This window comes from Aedes albopictus, chromosome 1, assembly GCF_035046485.1.
Source record: "Aedes albopictus strain Foshan chromosome 1, AalbF5, whole genome shotgun sequence".
Classification (NCBI taxonomy): Eukaryota; Metazoa; Arthropoda; class Insecta; order Diptera; family Culicidae; genus Aedes; species Aedes albopictus.
In genome coordinates, this window is record NC_085136.1 from 52,345,946 (window position 1) to 52,370,241 (window position 24,296).

The following is a 24,296-nucleotide window of genomic DNA, read 5'->3' on the forward strand; positions in this document are numbered from 1 at the left end:
TTTTTTCTGGATATTTTTCTGGAATTTCGTCCGGAATCTCTCCAGAAATTTCTTCTGGGGCAAAGATAAAAGTTTCTCTAGTTTTTGCTCCAGAAAATCTTCTTAAAAATTTTTCATGGATTCCTCCAAGAATTCCTCCAGGTATTCCTCCAAGAATTCATCCACGGACTTCTCCAGAAAAAAACTTCTCCCGGATTCCTCCATGGGTTTCGCCAGGAATTTCTCCAGACATTTCTTCAACAATTCCTCCAGGGATTCATCAATGAATTTCTTCAGATATTTCTCGAAAAACCCTCTGGGAATTATTTCAGAAATTGCTCGAGGAGTTTCTTTAATCATTTCTCCAGGAAGCCGCAAATATTGTTCCAGAAATTTTTCAAAGAATTCCTTCAGGAAACCCTCCAGAAAATTTTCGAAAAATTGCTGCATTTTTTTGCATGAATTTCTCCAGAAAACCCTCTAGGGATTCTTCCAGAAATTTCTCTGGGAATTCTCCAGGGATTCATCCTGAATTCCGTCACGGATTCCTAAAGGAATTTCTCCTAGGATTACAGCAGGGATTTCTCCAGGAATTTTCCAAAGCTTTCTCTAGGATTTCCATGGATTCCACTATGAATGTCTCCAGGGATTCCTCCCTAAAAATCTTCCAGGAATTCTTCCAATGATTCTTTCAAGAATGCCTCCAGAAATTCCTCAAGGATTTTTTCCACGGATTCTTCCGAAGGCTCCTTCAGGAATGCCTCCACTGATTCCTCTAGAGATTTCTCCAGTTATTCCTGCAAGGATTCGTCAATGAATTCCTTGCGTAATTCTTTCAGAAATTCATGCAGGAATTTTTCTAAAAAAACCTTCAGGAATTCCTCCAGCAATTCATCCTGAAACTCCTCCAGGAATTATTTCATGGATTCCTTCACGGAATCCTTCTGTTATCCCTCCAGTGCTTTACCTGTAATTCCTTCACGGATTCCTTCAGAAATTCCTCCAAGGATTACATCAGGCATTTCCCCAGGAATTTCCCATAGTTTTCTCCAGGAATTCATCTAGAAACTCCTCCAAATGTCCCTTCAGAAATTTCCTCAGGGATTCCTGCAGAAATTTCTCCGCACATTCTTCCAGAAGTTCCTCCAGGAATTCTTACAAAGAAACCTCCAGGCATTCTTCCAAGGATTCCTTCAGGAATGCCTTCTGGGATTTCTCCACAAATTCTTCCAGAAATTTCTCCAGGGTTTCTTCCAGGAAATCCTCCAGGGGTTCGTAACTGAACCCTTGCTGGAACTCTTCCAGAAATTTGTCCTGGAGTTCCTCGAAATATTTCTCCAGAAAATCCTCCATGAATTCTTTCACGAGTTCCTCTACGGATTCCTCCAGAAAGTTCTTCAAGGATTCCTTTAGGAATGCCTCCAGGGATACCTCCTGAAATTCCTCCAGGGAATTCCTTCAATAATTTTTAGAGCAATTCCTCTAGTAGTTCCTTCTGGAAATTATACAGGAAATCCTCTAGACTCTTCTTCCAGTTTTGAGAGCTTCCTTCAAGAATTATTTCTAACACTTCTTTAGTAATGCCTTTAGAGATTCCTCCAGAAGCTTCTTTAAGGATTCCTCCTGAAATTCCGCCAGGAATTTCTCCTGGAATGCCTCTACGGATTCCTCCAGATTTTTCTCGAGCTGGTAAAGTGATTCTCAAAATGATCCACGGAATGCTATTTTTATGATATGAAATAGGGTCTGGGACCATTTGGACAGGGGCGAAATGGTTTTCGGCGAAATGTTATACAATCTAAAGGATCTCTAGATAACACATCATTGATATGGTGCATGGAATGCTGATATGGAGCATTATTCAAAGATGGTGCATGATGTCAGCATGATGCATTAGAGTTGACATCGTACACGGAATGCTGTTTCGATGTACGAAACTTCATACAGTAATAATGGTGCAATAGTTGCCTAGATGATGTAGTGAACGCCACGATTGCGCTTTGAAAGCTTTAGTACTGCATGAAATTTAAAGATGGTGCATGATTTCGCAATTAGACACATAGTTGATTCAAAGATGGTGCGTGAGATGGTGCCTAGATGGTTCTGTGAACATCATGGTGGTGCATGGAATGCATGATGTCAGTATGGTGCATTAGCTTCATCTTGATTCATACTCATCATGTTTCATATTAAGGTGCACTTGCAATTCGTGCAAAGGTGCAGGATACTCTATGTGGCACCTAAATCAACATGGTCCAGGAACGTGTATGCGAAATGCCAAAATGATGCATCAAATTCAAATGTAAACCACAACATGATTGTGCATAAGATGCCTAGATGATATAGTGCATGCCAAAATGGTGCATAGAAAGCTTTGAACAAGGCGCATGATGCTAGTGTGCTGCATTAGTTGTCCCCGTTATTCAAAGATTATCAACATGTGTCATGGTTAGGTGCACTAATTGCAAAAATGGTGCATAGAATACAAAATAAAAGTGTTTTATGTGATGCCCACAACATAATGGTGCATCAGATACCTAGATGATATAACAAACGCTGAAATGGTGCTTGGAAAGCTTAGATGGTGCATGAAATTTAATGACGGTGCATATCAGTATGATGCATTAGTGTCCTAGTTGATTAAAAGATAGTGCATGAGAATGAGATCAGCATAATGCGTGGATACCTAGATCATTCTGTGGACGCTTTGAAGAAGGTACATGATGTTAGTGTGCTGTATTAGTTGTCACCGTTATTCAGCGACACTCAACATTGTGGATGGCTACGGGGTATACCAAAATAGATCAAATATTGGTCGCAGTGGTTATGTCCCGAACAGAAAAAAATGGCTAGGTGCACGAATTACGAAAAATGGCGCTTGGAATTCAATGTGGTGCCGAAGTCACCATGGTTCACGTACATGGATTACAGTTTTGGAATACGCTATGCCAAAATGGTGCATATTATTCAAATATGGTGCTGACATCACTGATTAGCTAAAAGATGGTGCGTAAGATTAGCCTAGATGATTCTGAGAACATCATGGTTGTGCATGAGATACTAAGAAATTGTATGTGTCAGTGGTGCATTTGTTGCCACAATGATTCAGTGATTATAGACATTGGGTGGTTAGATCCAAAATGCAAAAATGATGCATAGAATCTATTGTGGTGCGGAAGTCAACATGGATCAGGTAAATGGAATACAATTGGGTGTACGAAATGGCAAAATGGAGCTTATGAAATTCAAATGTGAATTAAATGCTTAGATGACGCGTGAGATGGTGCTTATATATTTATGTGAATATCATGATGGTGCATGGAATGCAAAGGAGCTACATGATGTCTGTATGGTGCATTAGTTTTACCATGATCCTGTTATACTCAGCCATATTCCATATGTAGGTGCACGAATTGCAAAAATGGCGCAGGAAACTCAATGCGGCACAGAAATCAACATGGTCCAGGTACAAGGAATGCTATTTTGTATGCGAAATGCCAAAATGGTGCATGGGATTCACTTGTGAACCACATCATAATGGTGCATAAGATGCCTAGATGATATAGTGAATTCCAAAATGGCGGTTGAAAAGCTTTGAAGTAGGTGCATGATGCTAGATGATGCATTAGTTGTCGCCGTTTTTCAAAGCTTATCAACATGTTGCATGGTTAGGTGCACGAATTGCAAAAATGGTGCATAGAATACAAAAAAAATATTCTCTGTGATACTCACGCCATTATGGTGCTTTAGATGCCTAGATAATATGATAAACGCTGAAAAAGTGCTTGAAGAGCTGTGATGGTGCATGAAATTTCATGGTGGTGCATATCAGTATGAGGTATTAGAGATATCTAATTGATATAAGGAATTTTCATGAGATCATCATAATGCGTGGATACCTAGATCACTCTTTGGATATCATGATGGTGCACTGAAAGCTTTGAAGAAGATGCATGATGTTAGTGCGCTGTATTAGTCGTCACTGTTATTCAGTAATACTCGTTATTTTGTACGGCTAGGTGCACGAATTGCAAAAATGGTGCTTAGAATTCAATGTGATGCCGAAGGCACCGTGGTTCACGTACACGGAATACAGTTTTGGAATACGAAACGCCAAAATGGTGCATGTTTTTCAAATGTGGCGCTGACATCACTGATTAGTTAAAAGATGGTGCGTGAGATTAACCTAGATGATTTTGAGAACATCATTGTTGTGCAATACTAAGAAATAGCAATTGAAATTGAAAATGGTTCGGATCGGTCCAGCCGTTCCGGAGTTATGGCCATTTACTTAGGTGTTCCGGATCGGTACCCCTGGAAGGGGCCAGACATGAAAATGTACCAAACCCATGCATGCGACCCATCAAACCACGGCATTTACGATTATCTGATGAACAGTATGCAGGAAAATAATCTCAGACCATATCTGAACCGGTAGTGTTCCGGAACCGGTTCTGGGTGTCCCGCCGGAAGTGGCCAAATATCAAATTGAACAAAACCCATGCATGCGGCACATCAAACAACGGCTTTTTCGATAATCTGATGAACGGTTAGCTAGAAAACAGTATCAGACCATATCTGAACCGGTACTGTTCCGGAACCGGTTCCGGATGTTCCGCCGGAACCATCCAAATATAAAAGAGTACCAAATCGATGCATGCGACACATCAAACAGCGGCATTTTCGATAACCTGATGAACGGTTAGCAGGAAAACAGTATCAGACCATATCTGAACCGGTAGTTGTCCGGAACCGGTTCCGGGGGTCCCGACGGATGTGGCCAAATATAAAAGAGTACCAAACCCATGCATGCGATACAACAAATAACGGCTTTTCTGATTACCTGATGACTGGTTTTCAAGGAAATAGGTTAGGGCCACATTAGAGACAGCCGGTAGTGCCGTAACCAGTGCCGTAACCAGAACTGAACCTATGTATGCGACACAGAAAAGCTCGTATTATTTTGATAACCTTATGATCGTTAGCAAGCAGACAGGTTCAGACTGGTAAAAAAATGTTTTACGCATATGGTCAAATCTCAACCGTTACGTAGTAGTTGAACTTTACATTTTTTGACTTTGCTTGCCTGAAACTGGCTATAACTTGAAAATGGTCAAACTTATACAAATTTGAAAGATTATTAAATTTGCTATCAAAAAAGATCTTGGAATGTATTCGTTTAGTTAGATAACCAAAGCAAAATGCTCGAAAGTAGTGTTTTGCCTTTCTCGTACACTTAGTGTTCTAAAAAACTATATGTTCACTCAAAAAACGATTTTTCGAAAAAAAGGCTCGTAGGATCAACTCGCATATACCAATCAACTCAGTTCAACGATTTGAGATTATTTGTTGGGTTTAATAACCGTTAACAGAAAAGATATAGAATTGAGATTATGTCTGTATGTGTGTATGTATGTATGTATGTATGTGCGCAAAATAAGTTCAATCACGTTTAAGACTCTTCCCATTGGCTGATTTTTTGGATTAAAGCTTGAATCGAACCGGAATTGTTTGCTATCAAAAATGGTCCAGATCGGCCAAGGCGTTCCGGAGTTATGGACATTTCAGTGATCCGGACCAGCACCGGTAGAACTAGCCGTATATAAAACTGAACTAGCCCCATCATGCGATACATCAAACTGTGGCGATTTTTGTAACCTTTAGCATGGTTGACGAGTTTTGTGCGGAAATCAACACTGGAGACCAGAAACTGCACGATGTCGACCCAAAATTCAAGATGGCAGCCAAATGTTCAAGGAGGCGGCTCAAAATTCAAGACAGCGGCTGTTTAATAGAGATTTAGGCTCTTAAAGCATGCTAAATGGAAATATTTGATATGGGGAAGATGTCTGGACTCCTAAAATGGCGACTAGAACATCCAAGATGGCGGTCTAAAATCCAAAATGGTGGCTTCAAATTCAAGATGGCGTCTGTTTAATGAAGCTTTAGGCTCTAAAATCATGCAATATGAGTATATTTGGTATGAGGAAGATGTCTGGAGTCCAAAAAGGCCGACCAGAATATCCAAGATGGCGATCAAAATTTTAAGATGGCGGCTTGTTAATGAAGTTTTAGGCTCTAAAACCATGCAATATTGGTATATTTGGTATGGGGAAGACTTCCAGAGTCCACAATGGCGATCGGGATATCCAAGATGGCGATCTAAAATTTAAGATGGTGGCTCCGAATTCAAAATCGCGGCTGTTTAATGGAGTTTTAGGACCTGAAACAATGCATTATTGGTATATTTGGTATGCGGATTTTGTCTGGATTCCAAAAATGGCGACTAGAATATCCAAGATGGTGGTCCAAAATCCAAGATGGCGGCTCGAAATTCAAGATGGCAGCTGTTTAATGAAGTACATTTTTCGTAGGGAAGATGCCTGGACGCCAAAAATGGCGACCAGAACATCCAAGATGGCAATTTTAAATCCTAAATGGCGGCTTCAAATTCAAGATAGCGTCTTTTTCTTAAGAGTTTGCGGCTCAAACATTAAAAGCCAGGTAAACGATATGATTTCTGGTGTCATGAAATGGATTTCTGTTAATTGTTTGAAAGTGAGATGTATATCAACATTTCGCTTGAGTTTTATTGAAATGGGTTTGGAAGGCACGAGAAAGGCGCCATCACCGCTAGGTGGATTAATTAGGGTTTTTTTTTTCTTATGGATTAAGGAAGGTTAACAACAATCATTGATGGCGGACAGAAGAATTGTTCAAATTTTTCTTTCGAACGACGACTAGTTCCCACCCTGGAAAGATCCAGATCCAGATCCTCTTGCGAACAGAGAGAGAGGGAGCGACCAGGTGTGCTGTGCACGCAAAATCCAATGTCCACAGCGATGAGTTTGTACCCACGGAAATTCACAATTCACTGCACATGTTGAATTTTCGGGCAATTTCGGATATGTCTCGTGTTCAAATAAGATACAAATTTTAATAAAAGTATTTTATTTCAAGTTTTATACAATGTTCGAGGGCTGCATTTGTTACTTTACGCACAATCTCACAATTGTTGTATATTATTTACAGTTTGAAAATTGCCTTACATCTACTTTATCTACAGAAAGTGCAATAAATGACATACGACGCTCCCTGATTAGTAAACGCTTTTAAATGCTTAATGTACAGCTGTAGCTTGATATTTTGGTGCAGGCATAATCAACTACGATACAGGTCTTAGACAGTTTTGGGGAATCAGCTGATTTCGAACGTCTTGTCAATAGGCTTCTTTTGCGGTGTTGAAACAATAAGTTATTCATGAACATTGGTGTCCGGCAACCTATTTACATTACATTAATTTGAAGTTTGTATAGAAGCGATTTTCTGAATCACCCCTAGTCAGATTTAGCTTTCACGCCGTAAATATGAGAGTAAGAATATGACGTCCTTGATGAAAATTGTCGGAAACATTAATCAACAAGTTTACCGAACATAACATATTAGGCTTGTGTACTAAGTTATGAACAAATGAGTCAAAAGATTGCCAGGTGGTCAAAAACATTCTTGGATACTGAAAGGAATTCCTATGAAATTGATTTTAGGTATCAAAATAAAAGAAGACACAAACACTTGTCTTCAAACAGAGGCAGTACAAACTGAACGAAACTTAACAACTAGACAAGAGGCACACTGAGCATGGACCAGTGGATACGGAGAAAAACCTATCCTCACGAAAAGTTTTTTCATCCGCAGCGGGAATCGAGCCCTCACCCCAAAGCATGGTGCGTTTAGAAACTTAGTGACCCCAACCGCACGGATACGAGGTTAGAAATTCTAGAAATCTGAAAAAAAAATCGTAGTGGCTCAGAAAATGGCGCTCTTTCGTATAAAGTTATAAAAAGAAAATAAAAAGTCAAACATTTAAAAAATCCGATTAATTTATTTTCAATTCCTCTGTCCCATGGCGCTAGTGAACAGAGAAGCTTTCACTTTGGGTTTGCCACGGCACGGTACATCTTAAATTGTAAGCAAGCTCTATAGAAAGGCACTATTTCGGTAAAGTTGTTCACGTCTTCGATTGCTTTCGAGAGACAAAAAAAATGTTCGCAGAATTCGGAAGTTTTTATAAAATACAACCGCGCATTATTCAGTTTTTTTTTCTTCAATTGATTTCTGAAACAAAAAACAATTCAAATGTTTTCTATTTATTTCTTAAACAGATCTTAGGTATCAAAATAAAAAAAAATTCTTCATAGAGGTTTTTTCTATTGACGAGGTTTTCGGCCATAGGCCGGTTCATAGCCGAGGTGGAATTACATTTAGGGTTTTTTTTTTGTTTCAAAGCATTGCTTCAGGAATACAACTCTAGACAAATGCACCTTTGGGAATTTGTTCAAAAATACCTCTGAGGAGCCCCAAAAGAAAACCGACAATGTTTTCTTCAAAAATGCATCTACAAATTCAAACTCTAGATGGGTAGATTATTAGCAGATTAATATCAAAACACTACCGTCTACCCCCGTTGGTTTGAACGACACCTCATGCAAACCAACGGGGTTCATTTTTTGATTCGAACTTCTAGTAACCCTGTGGACATCGAAAAACACACTAACGGTAACCCTTTTTGCTGTTTTGTTTTGATTCTGCGTTCCGTTTCACCCCATTCCAAGAGCAGAATGACGTTTGAACCATTTTTAGTTTGAACGATGTACAGATTAGCGGGGGACAAATTAAATAGTGTTCAGATTAGATGCGGTCAAACCAACGAGGGTAGACGGTATAGAGACGCCTTCATAAATGCTCATTATGATGCCTTTATGAACACATGTAAGAATGCTTTCAAGAATACTACCTGCAAAGATGTTGAAGTACAAGACATCCCACTTTTGCGTTTCTCATACGATCGATCGGCGAACAAGTGCATCCGACTAGAGCGCTTACCTTAGGCGGTAAATCGAAGCAATTGGAGCATGCATAATCTAGTATGCATTGATTTTTCACTTCACCGTAAACGTCGTGGTACGAAACACCACCCACCCAACATCCTACCGGGGTGCTGGTGATGAACGGAAAAAGTGCAGTGTTTTATGGAATAAAAACACAGACAAACGATCGTGTGCAAGGAACGACCCTTACAAGTTGATTAAGATCGAACCCTGAGGAAGATCCAACCCAAGGATCGAAACGTTGGCAATGATATAAAACTTATCAACGCTTTTCCCGCGACTGAAAGCCGAAAACCTCCATAGGTATATTCACTGAACAACCCAATTGTGGGCTTCCGCTAAGCCTGGCATTTGTTCTGGTTGCGTTACAGCTTGGAGAGACGCATCGGAAAATAAAGCGGTTGGAAGTGGTCTCATGCACGTACATCTTGATGTTGTGGAAATATCCCTTGAATATTAATAATAAACCGTCGCACAATGCACAATGGGAAAAATATGTATAAAACGCGAATAAATTCAATATCTCAGCTCGGTGTGGATGAATTCGAATGAAAAGTTGACTCAAACTGTAAAAATCTCTATAATTTCAGATAAGGAGGGTGTCATTCGCCGCACGTTGCTGGAAATCAGTGTATTGGGCCCGTTTTGCCCCATTCTCTCTCTTTTGCACCTTATTGGAAAAATTCTGAAGTGCAAAATAAATGATTTATTTAGTCTGTGTTTGTGTAAAAACTTCCGTAGTATCGAATGGAGGTGGTTTGGCTGATCACAGAGCCTTAAAAATTGAAATATTTTCAAATTACCCCGACATCCTCTTTTTCTTTAAAATTTCACATGAATCTCCGTCCGAAGTGGAACGCAAATAATAAGAGCAGGACCAATCCTATGTCAAATTGCCGATACAGTGGAAGTTTTTACACAAATACGAGTTAAATTAGGCATTTATTGTGAACGCCAGGCGGGAATAGATGAGGATATTCTCAAAAATATGTGAGAAAGAGAGATCGGGGTAAAACGAGCTCAATACACTGATTTTCAGCATCATGCGGCGAATGACACCCTCCTTGTCTGAAACTATAGAGATTTTTACAGTTTGTGTCAAAAATTCATTCGAATCCATCCACTCCAAGCTGAGATATTGAATTTATTCGCGTTTTATACATATTTTTTCCCACTGTGCAATGGCAAAAAAATAGGTATAAAACGCGAATAAATCCAATATCTTTGCTCGGAGTGAATGGATTTGAATGAATTTTTGACACAAACTGTAAAATTCTCTATAGTTTCAGATAAGGAACGTGTCATTCGCCGCACGATGTTGGAAGTCAATGTATTTAGCTCGTTTTACCCCACTCTCTCTATCATTCACCTTTTTCGAAAATTTCTGAAGTGCAAAATTAATGTTTTTTTAAGTCGTGATTGTGTAAAAACTTCCGTTGTATCGAATGGAGCTGATTTGGCTCACCGCACGGCTTTAAAAATTGAAATATCTTCAAATAACCCCGATATCCCCTATTACTTTGAGAAATTTTACATGTATCTCCGCCCGGAGTGGAACGCAATCGATAAGAGCAGGACCAACCCTATGTTAAATTGTCGATACTATGGAAGTTTTTACACAAATACGAGTTAAATAAGTCATTTATTTTGCGCGCCAGTCGGGAATAGATGAGGATTTTCTCAAAAAAGTGTATGAAAAAGTGTTTGGATTTGGAAGAAGTTCAACATTGAAAGGAGCCTTAGAAATACATGCTGAAACTCCTTCAGCAATATTTGATTTTTGGCTACTTTTAACGGCGCTGCAGTCGTGGGGAATCAAAACGGCTGATTTAGATTTGTCCGGTTTGGGTTTGCAGAAAGTAGCTAAAATCTCACATATCAGTTGAATTCTCTCAAGTACCCACCATATACAGGGTGCGGCAGGAAAAAATGCGAAAAGTTCAAGGCACTATTACACGCTAAATATTAGACATATACGACTATTTTTTCATGACAGTGTATCAGTCAATGTCTATATTATAGCACTGCAAAATAAAAATGAACATATTTGATGTTTAACATGTGATAATGTAAGCCTAATAAGCGGGTATCAATAAACTGCGCGCCCAATGGTCATTAAACAAAATGACTAAAACAGTAACAAAATTAGCTCAAATTCGATGAACAACCAGACCACACTGATCCAGAGCCATGTAGTTTCACATACCAGATGAAATAAGTACATATATTTGATGATATTGTAGAGAAAATCAAAAATTTTGTTTTATCAGATGCGAAATTTAGCGACCTGTGCGATTTTCTGCGGTTTGGAAATTCTGGTTGTCTTCATCTTCAGGCGTCGTCCTGTAAAGGTTAGTGACCAAAATGGGAAATTTTTTAATTAACTTTTCAGAAAACTAGCCTATTATAGATCATGGAACGTTGAAACATAGATTGGTTAATGTCAAATGGACGAAAATGAGGTTTGAAGTTGAAAAACACTTTCGCATTTTTTCCTGCCGCATACTGTATATTGAACGGTGTCTCCAATCCGCATAGTTTTTTTTTCGACAAATCTATTCAGAAATAATCCCAATTGTCGGGGAAAAACATCCCAGAATTGCTTCAGGAATGCAACCGAAATTAGTCTGTGGCGGTACTTCTATCATGATTACTCCAAGTATGTAATGGCAACAAAAATCCGTGGAGTAATTCCACAAGCATTCACTGGATGAATTTTCAAAGAATTCCTTCGATAAATTTTCGAAAGAATCGTTTGAGGAGTTGATTGACAAGCTTTCGAAGGAAACTCCGGACTTCGGACATCAGAGAAATTCCTGCGGAAAGCCTGAAATCACCCAGAGTGTAATGCTTAGAAACAGTGAGATACCGCAGACAAACAGACGTAACACTCTAATAATTATCAGTGAATACTGATTAAATGGTCTATTTAAGAAACAGATAGTTGGCAAACTGTCCTACCGTGGCGCTCGCATCGTTTTTGTTCCAGTTAGACGTTTATTCACTACCACCACATGGTTCTTGGTTGACGAAACCAGGCTAAGCTCGATCCTTTTAGCATTGGGCGAACTATGATTTGAATCGCAAAATGTTCAAAGAGTTACGTCTGTGGAGACACAGTTGATTTTTCAAAACAAATCTCCAAAGAAATGTAATGAAATAAAACACAGATTAATCCACCTAGTGGTGATAGTGCCTTTCTCGTCGAATATGTACTCATGAACTTTTCGTCGGTGTTAGCAAAATGTTCCTGAATCCTGAAAACACTTCATATAGAAAAGCAACAATTTCAATAAAGCCATCATCGATTTTCGAAACTTATTGATGATGCATATTCCGATGTTATGTTCAACAGCAAAACAGAGCTGAAAAATATCAGACCTCTCAGTTGACTGCTTGATTACCTTAACCCTAGTCATGTATTGAGGTCATTATGACCCCATTCCATCCCCTACGGCAGCGGGGTGAGCGCCAGCTAATGCATGAAGAAAGTTAACTTTATTCACAATCACAGATCACTTTGTGATCTTCGCCAATGTTTATTTCAGCACACTTTAGGCTATATTTTATTATCATTGGTAACATGATTCATGTAAAAGTTGACCTTCCTCCGAGAAAAATGCTTTCGAATTCTTGAATTTCATTTCCATTCAAATTTCAATCGCAATAAGAAAAGTGAGGGCTCAACTAGCCGCACCCAAATTGTAAGCAGTAATTTTAGAAGCATAAAGAGATTGAAGATTGAAAAACTGTATAAGGTGTTGATGCGATTAAATTATATTTTTTTTTCCATAAAACGTCGATCCATCCTACTATACATTTACACCGCAGGAATCTGAAATGGTGTGTTCTCTTGCATATATGATCTTATAATCTTACCCAACGTTTACATGCTATCAAAAAAGCCACAGTTTGATTTATCGCTTTGACATATATTTTGTTCACCTTTATATGGTCAAAGATGGTGTGAGACTATGTTTTTGTCAACTGTTTATCGAGTTACCTGAAAAGCCGAAATTTAATGTGATCTGAGGCTATTTTCTTGCTAACCGTTCGGCAAATTTATTACAAGTTCTAGATGTGGCCTGAGACTATTTTCTTGTTGACCGTTCATCAGATTATCAAAAACGCCGCTATGGTTTAGTTCCTTTCTATATTTTACCACTTCCGACGCGTTACTCGTCTTGTCACCAGTTCTGGAACACTACCGGTTTTCCCAAATATGGTCTGAGATTATTTGTTGATTAACCGGTTATCTTATTACTGTATAAGTCATTGATATGTCGCATGTATTGGTTCTCTTTTACGTTTGACCATTTCTGGTGGGACACCCGTAATCGGTTTCGTAACACACTGATATGGCTTGCGTCTATTTTCTTGCAACTGTTCACCATGTTACCTAAAAAGCCGTGATTTGAGCTATCGCATGCATGGGTTTGGTGTCACTTCCGGCCCGGAACCGGTTGCGGAACACTACCGATAGTCTCTTCTGAGCCTATTTGAAGGTAAAGTTTATTATGTTATCAAAACAGCCATGGGTTTGGTTAACCTTCCTACGGTGTTCGGATCAATATGACCCAGATCGCACTTTCCAGGCGCAATATCTTTTGATCCTGATTTGCTATAGCTTTGATACTTTGTGACTTTTAATCTTTTGCCAAAAGCTTATTTTTAAAATTTTGACCGATAATTTTGGCCATTTGTGAAGGGCTGGACAAAAAAAGTTACGTTTAAGGTGTTCGGGTCATGACCCGGATTTGATACAACGATTTCACAGTCACTCTCAATAAAATAATAAAGTTTTTGTACTCAAAATTATCGTTAGGGCTTGAATTTTGTGGATCTGGCTCAAAACTAAGGTTCGGTTGGATGTGGCCACTTGGAACCGACGCCAGAGGGACCATGGTTTGCCCATTTTCGCAGGATGGTATTTTTCGCAATAAGTTATGCGAAATGCAGCTGATTTGAATGATTGGAGTGCTAAATGCACCGGAAAAAGCAGCATCAAACTGTACCAACCACTAAGCTAACTGACCAGATGAGTTTTCGCTATCAAGTGGCCACGGGACTAAATCTTGAGGCCTCGGAACGGCTTCCCGGAGACCCCCGATAGGTGACCATTTTACAAATATGGTGAATCCATGCCGTGCGACATATCAAAAGTTGCATAATTTCATGGAGAATACATCAGTGACCATATCAGAAGCCAGAAGCAAGATTGGCCACTTGGTGGCCCCGGAACCGATTCCCGGGACCCCGGAAATGTGGCCAATTTTCGCAGTTTATATGACCTTACCGTATGGCACATCGAAATTCGCAGAATTTCATTGATAATTCACCAGTCATCAAACCAGCAACTGAAGACAACATTGTCCGCTTGGTGATCTCGGAACCGGTTCCCAGGGCCGGTTCCGAGGACCCCGGAAGTGTGGTCAATTCTCGATTTTTTTACTATGCCGTGCGACATATCTAAATTTGCAGAATTTTGTTGCGAATATATCAGTGGCAACATCAGATACGAAAAGCAGGATCGGTCGCTTAGTGGTCCTGGAACAGGTTCCCGGTAACCGGCTCCCAGGACTCCGAAAATGTGGCCAATTCTCGCAGTTTGTATGACCTTGCCGTATGGCACATCAAAATTCTCAGAACATCATGTGTAGATAATGCATCAGTCATCAAACAAGCAACAGGAAACAACATTGTCCACTTGGTGGTCCCGGAGCCGATTCCCAGGACCGGTTCCAAGGACCCCCAAAATGTGATCAATTTTCGAATTTTTTTACCATGCCGTGCGAATTTTTCAGAATTTTGATGCGAATATATCAGTGGCCACATCAGATACGAAAAGCAGGATTGGCCACTTGGAGGTCCCGGACCCGGATCCGGAGGCCCCGGAAATGTGGCCAGATCTCGCATCGTGTATGACCATCTCATGTGGCACATCAAAATTCGCAGAATTTCATAGATAATTCATCAGTTATCAAACCAGCAAGTGAAGACAACATTATCTACGTGGTGGTTCCTGAACAGGTTTCCGGGACCGGTTCTCAAGACCTCGGCAATGAGGTCAATTCTCACATTTTCTATGATCATGCTGTCCGATGCATCAAAATACATTTGCACATGTGCAGAATTTTGATGCTCTCATCAGGTATCAGAGGCAGAATTAGCCACTTGGTGATCCTGAAACCTGTTCCCAGGACCCCGAGAATGTAACCAATTCTCGCATTTTGTATGACCATCTCGTGCGGCACATCAAAATTCTCAGAATTTTATAATGAATTCATCAGTTTTCAAGCCAACTACGGGAAACAACATTGTCCACCTCGTAGTCGCGGAAGCGATTACCAGAACCCCGGAAAAGTGCTCAATTCCCGCAATGTCTTTGATCACGCTGTCCGATCTATCAAGAAATGCAGAATTTTGATGCGAATACATCAGTGGCCAAGTTAAATACCAAAAACAGGATTGGCCACTAGATGGTTCGAAACCCGGTTCCCTGGACACCTGAAATGTGCCGTGAGACTTATCAAAATTCATAGAATTTCATAGATAGTTCATCAATTATCGAACAACTGGAAACATCACTGTCCACCTGATGGTCCCGGAACCGGTTCTCGGAGAAATGTTGTCAATTTTTGTGCTGACCCGATCACCAAATTTGCAGGGTTGTTGTCCAGCATTCTTGCAATATGCCCTGCTCATCGTATACTTCCGGCTTTGTCCACCTTCTGAATATTGGGTTCGCCGTACAGCGCAACGAGCTCGTGATTCATCCTTTACCGCCACTCACCCTTCTACTTCACACCGCCGAAGATTAGTACGCAACGGTCGAAACTCCAAATACTTGCAGGTTCCACTCAAGCATGGTCCGTGTCTCGTGTCCATAGAGGACCACCGGTCTAGGGATCTAGGGAACTGCTTCCGGAACCGTGGCCAAACCTGTTTTGGACAATTGACATGGTTACTGGTTGCATGGTATTACCATAGTCAATAAAATAATTTATTACATATCAGGGGTCCTCATATTCTGGGACTGCCAGGTGAACAATGTTGCTTCCCGTAGCTGGCTCGAAAACTTATGCATTCTCCAAAAAGTGTGGAAATTGTGGTATATCGGACGGCATGGTTATTGAAAATGCGAGAACTGGCATAATGCTAGGAGGCCAGGGAACCGGTTCAGGGTCCACTTGGGGGACAATGTTCTCTTCAGTAGTTTGATAACTGAAAAATTATCCATGAAATTCAACGAATTTTGAGCCGGTCCCATGACCACTAGGTGGGTAATGTTGTTTCCCTTAGTAGGTTTTAAAACTGATGATTTTTTTATGAAATTCTGCAAATTTTGATGTGCCACACGAGATGGTCATATAAAATGCCAAAATTGGTCACATTTTCGGAACGTCCGGAACCCAGTCTGGAATCACCAAGTGGCAAAACCTGCTTTTGATATTCGACATGATAACTGATATATTCGCATCAATATTCTGCAAATTTCGATATTCCGCACGGTATGTTCATAAACAATCCAAGAATTGATCACATGTCCGAGGTCCTCGGAACTGGTTCCGGGACCACCAAGTGGGCAATGTTGATTCCAGTTGCTGATTTGATAACTGATGAATAATCTATGAAATTCAGCGAATTTTGTTGTCCCATACGGTAAGATTATACAAACTGAGAAAATTGGCCACATTTCCGGGGTCCTGGGAACCGGTTCCGGGACCACCAAGTGGCTAATCCTGCCTCTGATATCTGGTGTGAACATCAAAATTCTGCAAATTTCGATACATCAGACAACACGATTATAGAAAATGCATGAATTGACCACATTTCCGGCAAAGTTGGCTTTTCTCTTATTATTTTGTCAACTCTTTATGGCCTTTCTGGCATGCCAAATCAAGAGGTGTGGACTTCTTTTGAGTAAATGCATCAACATTGGTTTTATCGCTAACTAAAATTTCTGTTCATCATTTCATCTCTGACTTTCCTGACAACTTGGTTCAATAATTTCTTTAGTTCTAGCAAAGATGAATGTTAACATAGCTTGGTTGAAAACGTAATGGGCTCGTAATTTTCGCGGAAATCTTCCCGGCTGTCGTCGTTTTTAGGGCGGCCGGCGCGGATGAAAGCAGATCAAAACTAAGAATATCATTCGTCATAATTGACAGCCAGCTGGTTGGAAATTCTCCGCAACTCTCCGAGAAAGTCGTTGACGAGAAACGGGTTCATCGGGTTTTGTGGAAAAAAATATATAGGAGACTGATGCTGAAGTGCTACTTAGCATATTTTTCATTGTTTCCCAATAGACAAAAACTTCAAAACATGTGGCATAGACAAACAGACGTAACACTCTTATAATTCCCATCGTATACCGATTAAACGGTCTAATTATTTTTTTAATGCTTGGCCAACTGGCCATCAATGGCGCTCGCATCGTTTTTGTTCGAGTTTGACATTTGCCCACTATCGCCACCTAGTGGATGGAGTCCTTTTAGAATTGGGCGTTCACGTTTGAATTGAAAAATGTTCGAAGTGTTACGTCAATTTGTCTGTGATGTGGGTTTTTTGGGAAAGTTTGTTCATTTAATTGTCAGAAAGCCGAAGAGCACATAAACATTTTTGGCGGAAATGGTCTATTAATATTCCCACAATATCTTTATGACTATTCTGGCCTGCTAAATGAAGAGGTGTGAGATTATTTTCATCCAATGCGGCAATGTTGGCTTTTTCCCAAATTAATATTTCCACAACTTCTTTATGACCATTTTTGCATGCCAAATGAAGAGGTGTGTACTTTTTTTCAGCCAATGCGGCAATATTGGCTTTTTTCCTAACTAATATTTCCACAACCTCTTTATGGCCATTCTGGCAAGCCAAATGAAGAGGTGTGTACTTATCTTCATTCAATGCGTCAATGTTGGCTTTTTCCCTAACTATGATTTCCACAACCTCTTTAACGCCAATCAGGCAAGCCAAATGAAGAGGTGTGATTTTTTCTTCAGCCAATGCGGCAATGTTGGCATTTGCACTAATTAATATTTCCACAACCTCTTTATGACCATTCTGGCAAGCCAAATGAAGAGGTGTGCACTTATTTTCAGCCAATGCGGTAATGTTGGCTTTTTCCCGAACTAATATTTCTACAACCTCTTCATGGCCATTTTCGCAAGCCAAATGAAGAGGTGTGCACTTATTTTCAGCCAATGCGTCAATGTTGGCTTTTTCCCTAACTAATATTACCACAACCTCTTTATGGCCATTATGGCAAGCCAAATGAAGAGGCGTGTACTTATTTTCAGCCAATGCGTCAATGTTGGCTTTTTCCCTAACTAATATTTCCACAACCTCTTTATGACCATTCACGCAAGCCAAATGAAGAGGTGTGAACTTTTCTCCAGTCAATGCGTCAATGTTGGCTTTTTCCCTAACTAATATTTCCACAACCACTTTATGGCCATTATGGCAAGCCAAATGAAGAGGCGTGTACTTATTTTCAGCCAATGCGTCAATGTTGGCTTTTTCCCTAACTAATATTTCCACAACCTCTTTATGGCCATTCTCGCAAGTCAAATGAAGAGGCGTGAACTTATTTTTAGCCAATGCGTCAATTTTTGCTTTTTCCTTAATTAATATTTCCACAACCTCTTTATGGCCATTCTCGCAAGCCAAATGAAGAGGCGTGAACTTATTTTCAGCCAATGCGTCAATATTGGCTTTTTCCCTAACTAATATTTCCACAGCCTCTTTAAAACCGAACAGGCATGAAAAATGAAGTGGAGTTAAAGAATTCGATTTTGCGTTCCGAATATTAATGTCAGCGCCATTTTCTAGCAGTAACTGAACTATATGTCTTTGACCACATCCAATGGCCACATGTAAAGGAGCAAGTCCACCATCAAATTCAACATCGGGATGCACTTGACAGTTATCTATCAAGTAGGAACATATTTTGTCACTGCCGTTTATAATGGCAATTTGGAGCATTTCTTTCTCATTCTGTCTATGCTGGTTTCCTTTTGAAAGTACAAATTTTAACAACTCAATAGCATTACTTTCACAAGCCCACAAAACAAATTCTTCAGAAAAAAAAGACGCCTCTTGATCAATTTCTGATACGAAGGAAATGCCTTCTTTTTCAATTATTTTTACAAAAAATTTTCTTATTCCCGGAAAAGAAGACAAAACTTTTTTAATAGTGAATTTTACGTATTCAAAATTGTCCCAAAGAAAGTTCGCTACAAAATACTCGGCGTATGAATGATGGGTGAAAAACACCTCGTCGTCAATAAATTGTACAAGAATGGATTTTTCAAACTGATGTTGATGATTAGTTTGAATGCTATCCAATTTTCTCTTGTATTTTGGGTTTTTTAAGACAAACTTAAGCTCATCAATATCAAGAAATTTAATTGCCAGTAATTGATGGTCAACATAAAACCCATCCAAAATTTGTTTGTTCGAATCAACTTTTCCAATACCATTGCATGCATCCTCTGTCTTTACTTCTAAACATTTTTCTATAAATGTTTTATAGATATGCTCAATTTCTAGAAACTCTCTATCTAAATAACTTATTTCTCCAACTTCGTCTTTTATATCTAATGCCTTGAACAGCTCGTAACGTGATTTGTAGATTTCAGAGGCCATTTTGGTCATTAATGGAACTCTGCACAAGCTATAAAATTTTTCGATTAGAAATTTGGAATACGTATTAAATTTTGGATTAACATCACATATTTCATTTTCTTTCCAAGATTGTGCAAGATAATCATATATATTTTTACTGCTAAATGGCTCCAATGAAAAGTATCCGACATTCAAATTGTGTTTCTGAAAAAAGTTCTGCAAAGAACTTTTCTTATGACTTCTTGCACTAATAACAAGCTGAATTTGTTTTGATTTTGTCAATAATTCAAGTAGATTGTCTATTTTGTTTTGATTCTTCTCGTGTATTTCGTCATACCCATCAAACAGTATCGTAATGTGAGCATCAGTTTTTTTATCCAAAACGTTTTGTATGAGTTCAAATTTTTTTTTAGACAACGCAGGCTTGAGAATATCCAATAAAGAATTCTTGCCTAAGGCGTCCTTTGAATCTTGTATTCTGTTCAAGTGAAATAAGAAAACTGCTCCTGATTCGAGTTTTTGATGCTCTAGCGCAACATAGTGGAGAAGTTCAGTTTTACCTATACCAGGGCCCGCTGTTAAAACTAAACACTGATTTTGTGAAAACATATGCTTTAGATTTGCTACAAACTGTATATCTGACATTTCGTATGTTATATCAAGAAGCGATAATCTACCATGTATAACAGTTCCCATTTTTTCTAAAAACGACATAGCAGCCATTCTGTCAACATGGGATTTTGTGTTAGTCATTTCAAGTCCAGATATTTTTGTGTTTTTGATACGGAATGCAAATTTTTGGTAGTCATGATTCAGTTTAGGTAATATGTTTTCATCAAATTGATGAGTATTCAAGGTTTCTGGCTGATGCATCTCTTTTTCCTCTTCCTCAAAGCTAATCACTCTGTTAATATATAACAGATTGGTGCCATTCAATATCGGATACATTTCTACAATTTTGAACCGTAACCTGTTGAAATACTGCGTGACAAAATCTTGACCTAAGTATGGTTTGGAATTACCTTGTTTGCACTGAAGCGCTTCGTCAAAATAATCATCCAAATCTCTCACCGCATTTTTATCATCGACTTCGGTTAGCTTACCTAAAACGTCGGGTCGCAGCCACTGCCTCATCCACAAGTGCAACTCCTCGACGATGAAGGGTTCCAGATCATTCGGTTGATGCACTGACAATGTGAGCAGCGCAAAAAATTCTCGCACATCAGATGCCTCAGCGTATACTGGATGGTGTTTGTTCCGCGAATCCTTTCCATCGAACAGTTTCTGTTTTGTAATAACCTCCTTATTCATGTCACTCAATTCCGCCTTCAAAACTCTATACAGTTCAGCTTTACAGATTGCATCACTATTGAATGTATCTTTGAATACCAGCTGACCATCTGCGGTTGTTGTTAGAATCAAAGCTAAAAGATTTTCGTACTTTTTTAAATGATCAGATACAGTTCCGCTACGAAAAAGATCTTTGATGGCGCCAATCAGCTGCTCGAAATCTTGACCTTCCACAAGTGGGTAGCTGCCATACTCATATTCCGGTTCATTGACGTTTAATTCTGGTGGCTTAACTATTGGTTTCATATTGTGTAGCTCCGGCGAAAGCACTTTGTATAATTTTGCAATAAAAATCAGTGAGTCGTTGAAGGTATATTTGAAACTTATTTGCTTGTTTTTCGACTCCTTCAAAATATCACTTAAATAAGTTTTGTATTTCCGCAACTCGTTTGAAATAATTCCTGTAGTGAAAAGTTCCTTAAGAGCGTCCACCAGGGAATACAAATTTTTGTTGGCGTATTCCATGATAGTTTGAATTGTCGGTTCAGTCGGTGTGATAACTTTGTGCGCTGCCCCTTCAAAATTGAAGCGAAGATATTCGTGTACTTCTTGATCGTTGATCGACATGTGATTTCTTGCGGTTTTTAACTTTTCATCAAGTTTTTTATTGGTGAACAGCAGAAACTTAAATTTGCCTTTGAACCTGTTTCGAATAAGCATGTAGGAAGTGAAATATTTGTACAAACTGAAATCTCCATTTTCTCGATTTGCTTCTGGAAGCAAGCCATTGAGATCTATCTTTGAATCTTTGCCGTCGACATGTTTTGATTGTATAAAAATCCATTGTTTAGCTTCCTTATCGTACAGTACCACGTCATCAAACTTATCCGCCAATGTCAGTTCATAAGCCAAGTTGAAATCCTTCCCTTCTCGTGTCAGTCTATGCAAAAGAAGTTGGGCTAACTGCTTTTGGTACACATCACCGTGAGTTCCAGACATGATGGTGCTTTCATACGCCACAAGCGGTGTGATTTCTGGATCAATGACATCCAGTTTCGAGTATGCCATTCTGAATCTGAAATGAAAAAAAAAAGGAATACTAAATCATACAGCATCTTTCATTTTACCACCGCACAGGAAATAGGTACACTCAAACCTCCAATGAGTCGGGGATACTTAAATGGATTCATTACGTAAAATTATTCTGTTTATGTTCAGTCTCTTCCATAGCAGTTTCGTCAAGATATTTACAGTATTATCGAAACGTTATTGGGTCGAAAGGGCCATTAGGCCGAAAACGTTTTTAGGTTGAAAGGGCCATTAGGCCGAAAAAGTTGATAGGTCGAAGGGGTCACCAGGCCGATATATCGTTAGGTCGGAAAAAGGTCGTGTGGCCGAAAAATATTGTTACATCAAAGTGTTTATTTGGCCGAATAGGTCATTAGGTGGAATTGGTAATTTGGCCAAATAAGTCATTAGGCCGAATAGGTCATTAGGCCGAAAAGGTCATTAGGCCGAATAGGTACGAGTTTCCTGACACTATATTCGATTTTTTTTTGGGCCTCGGCTAGACGAATGTCTATCACTGTAGTACAATATTTAATGTGTACAACCAGCCTGAGAACTCAAAAAAATAGTACTAATTACCGAAAGGTTATATGTAACACTTTATGTAAAACGTGTTTTCTTCGAAAAGGCTTGCCGTGCGTGACTATGATAACAGTCCAACGGCTGATGAATATCGCACTTTCATACGTTAAACCAAAATCCATTACATGGTACCAGAAATCATATCGTTTATGTAGTTTTGGTGTTTGAGGCTCAAACTCTTACGGACATATGTGAGCGAATCCAGAGATGGCCGTCACAATGGCTGCCTTGCAAATACCGAAAGCACGGATCTCGTCATCTAAACAACAAACAGAGCTGAAAAAGCAATGAGTAGCCTTGCGCACTCGTGATAAACATTGAGTAGCATTTTCGTTTTCGAGCGTTCTGTGGATGACGAGATCGGAAAAATGCGAGTCAAAAATGCACCTGGACGCCCTCCCATTTCACCTTAAGAAAAATCGGCTATCTTAAATGTTGAGCCGCAATTTTGGATTTAAGTCCGCCATCTTGAATATTATGGTCTTTATTTTTGGACTCCACACTTGTTCCCCATTCCAGATATACCCATATTGCATGGTTTTAGAGCCCAGAACTCCATTGAACAACCACCATCTTGAATTTGGAGCCGTCATTTTGGATATTCTGGTCACCATTTTTTGGAGTCCAGAATTCGTCCCTATATCAAATAAACACATATGACATGGATTTAGAGCTTAAAACGCCATTAAACAGCCTCCTTGATTTTGGAGCCGCCACCTTGGTGGTTGGGCCACCATTTTGCATATTGAGGTCGCCATTTTTGGACTCCAGACATCTTCCCTATAGCAAATATTCCCATATAACATGCATTTAGGGTCTAAACCTGCTTTAAACAGCCGCCGTCTTGAATTTAGAGCCGCCATTTTGGATTTTAGACCACCATCTTGGTTATTCTGGTCGCCATTTTTGGACTTCAGACAAATCCTCATACCAAATGTACCCATATTACATGGTTTAGGGCCTACAACTTCGTTAAACAGCCGCCATCTTGAATTTGAGCCGCCATCTTGAATTTTAGACTGCCATATTGGATATTCAGATCGCTATTTATGGACTCCAGACATCTCCCCCATACAACATATACCCATATTGCATGTTTTAGGGCCTAAAACTCCATTAAACAGCTGCCTTCTTGAAATTGGAGGCACCATCCTGGATTTTAGACCGCCATCTTGGATATTCTGGTCGCCATTATGGGACTCCAGACATCTTCCCCATACAAAATATACCCATATTACATGGTTTAGGCTTGGGTTTAGGGCTTAAAACTCCATTATACAGACGCCATCTTGAATTTTGGACCGACATCGTAGAATTTTCGGTCTCCTGTGTTGATATCCGCACAAAATTTGTCAACCATGCTGAAGGTTACAAAAATCGCCACAGTTTGATGTGTCGCATGATGGGGTTTGGTTCAGTTTTACATGTGGCCAGTTCTACCGGTGCTGGTCCGGATATAACTCCGGAACGCCTTGACTGATCCCGGACCATTTTCAATGGTCCTCCGAGTATTCTATCGAAAATTCGTTTTTTGAGTGAATATATAGCCTTTCAATGATATGTTGGCGGCGTAGTAGTCTTTTCACAAATCAAAAACTAATTTGTTTCTATGTCCGACGTTTCCATATATTTAACATCTTTTTCAAGGATTCTATAATTATTACAAATTTAAACATTAACGTTAGGTGGCCAAGGAAATTTTACAAAACTTACAGAAACTTTAGCTTTTTTGTCAGGTGGCTCTAGCTGCTGAGCAGTAGTCACAGAACATACAAAAAAAAATTGATTGAAATCGGTTGAGAACTGACTTTGAAATCGTAATCACCGCGTCGACGTTTTTGTTAAACCCATGATTCCGAG

General features: G+C 39.5%; 2 protein-coding genes across 3 annotated transcripts in view; one reads left to right on the forward strand and one right to left on the reverse strand.

Annotated features, from left to right (window-relative positions):
- The window catches only part of LOC109424591 (neuronal acetylcholine receptor subunit alpha-7-like), a 953,623-nt gene that overhangs the window by 200,340 nt on the left and 728,987 nt on the right, over positions 1 to 24,296 (forward strand). The gene's annotated exons all lie outside the window — the stretch shown is intronic.
- Positions 6,914 to 24,296, reverse strand: part of LOC115262323 (uncharacterized) — a 38,632-nt gene continuing 21,249 nt past the window's right edge. The window contains exons 2-3 of one of the 2 annotated variants that reach the window (XR_009996015.1): positions 14,287 to 21,861; positions 6,914 to 14,252 (exon numbers count right to left, since the gene is read on the reverse strand). Coding sequence is in view for 1 of the 2 variants with exons in the window: in XM_029864722.2 (XP_029720582.2) it covers positions 17,454 to 21,854 (4,401 nt within the window). In the remaining variant the exon portion in view is untranslated. Of the gene's footprint in view, positions 21,862 to 24,296 lie in introns of both variants that reach the window. The other variant, XM_029864722.2, reaches the window with a different exon arrangement.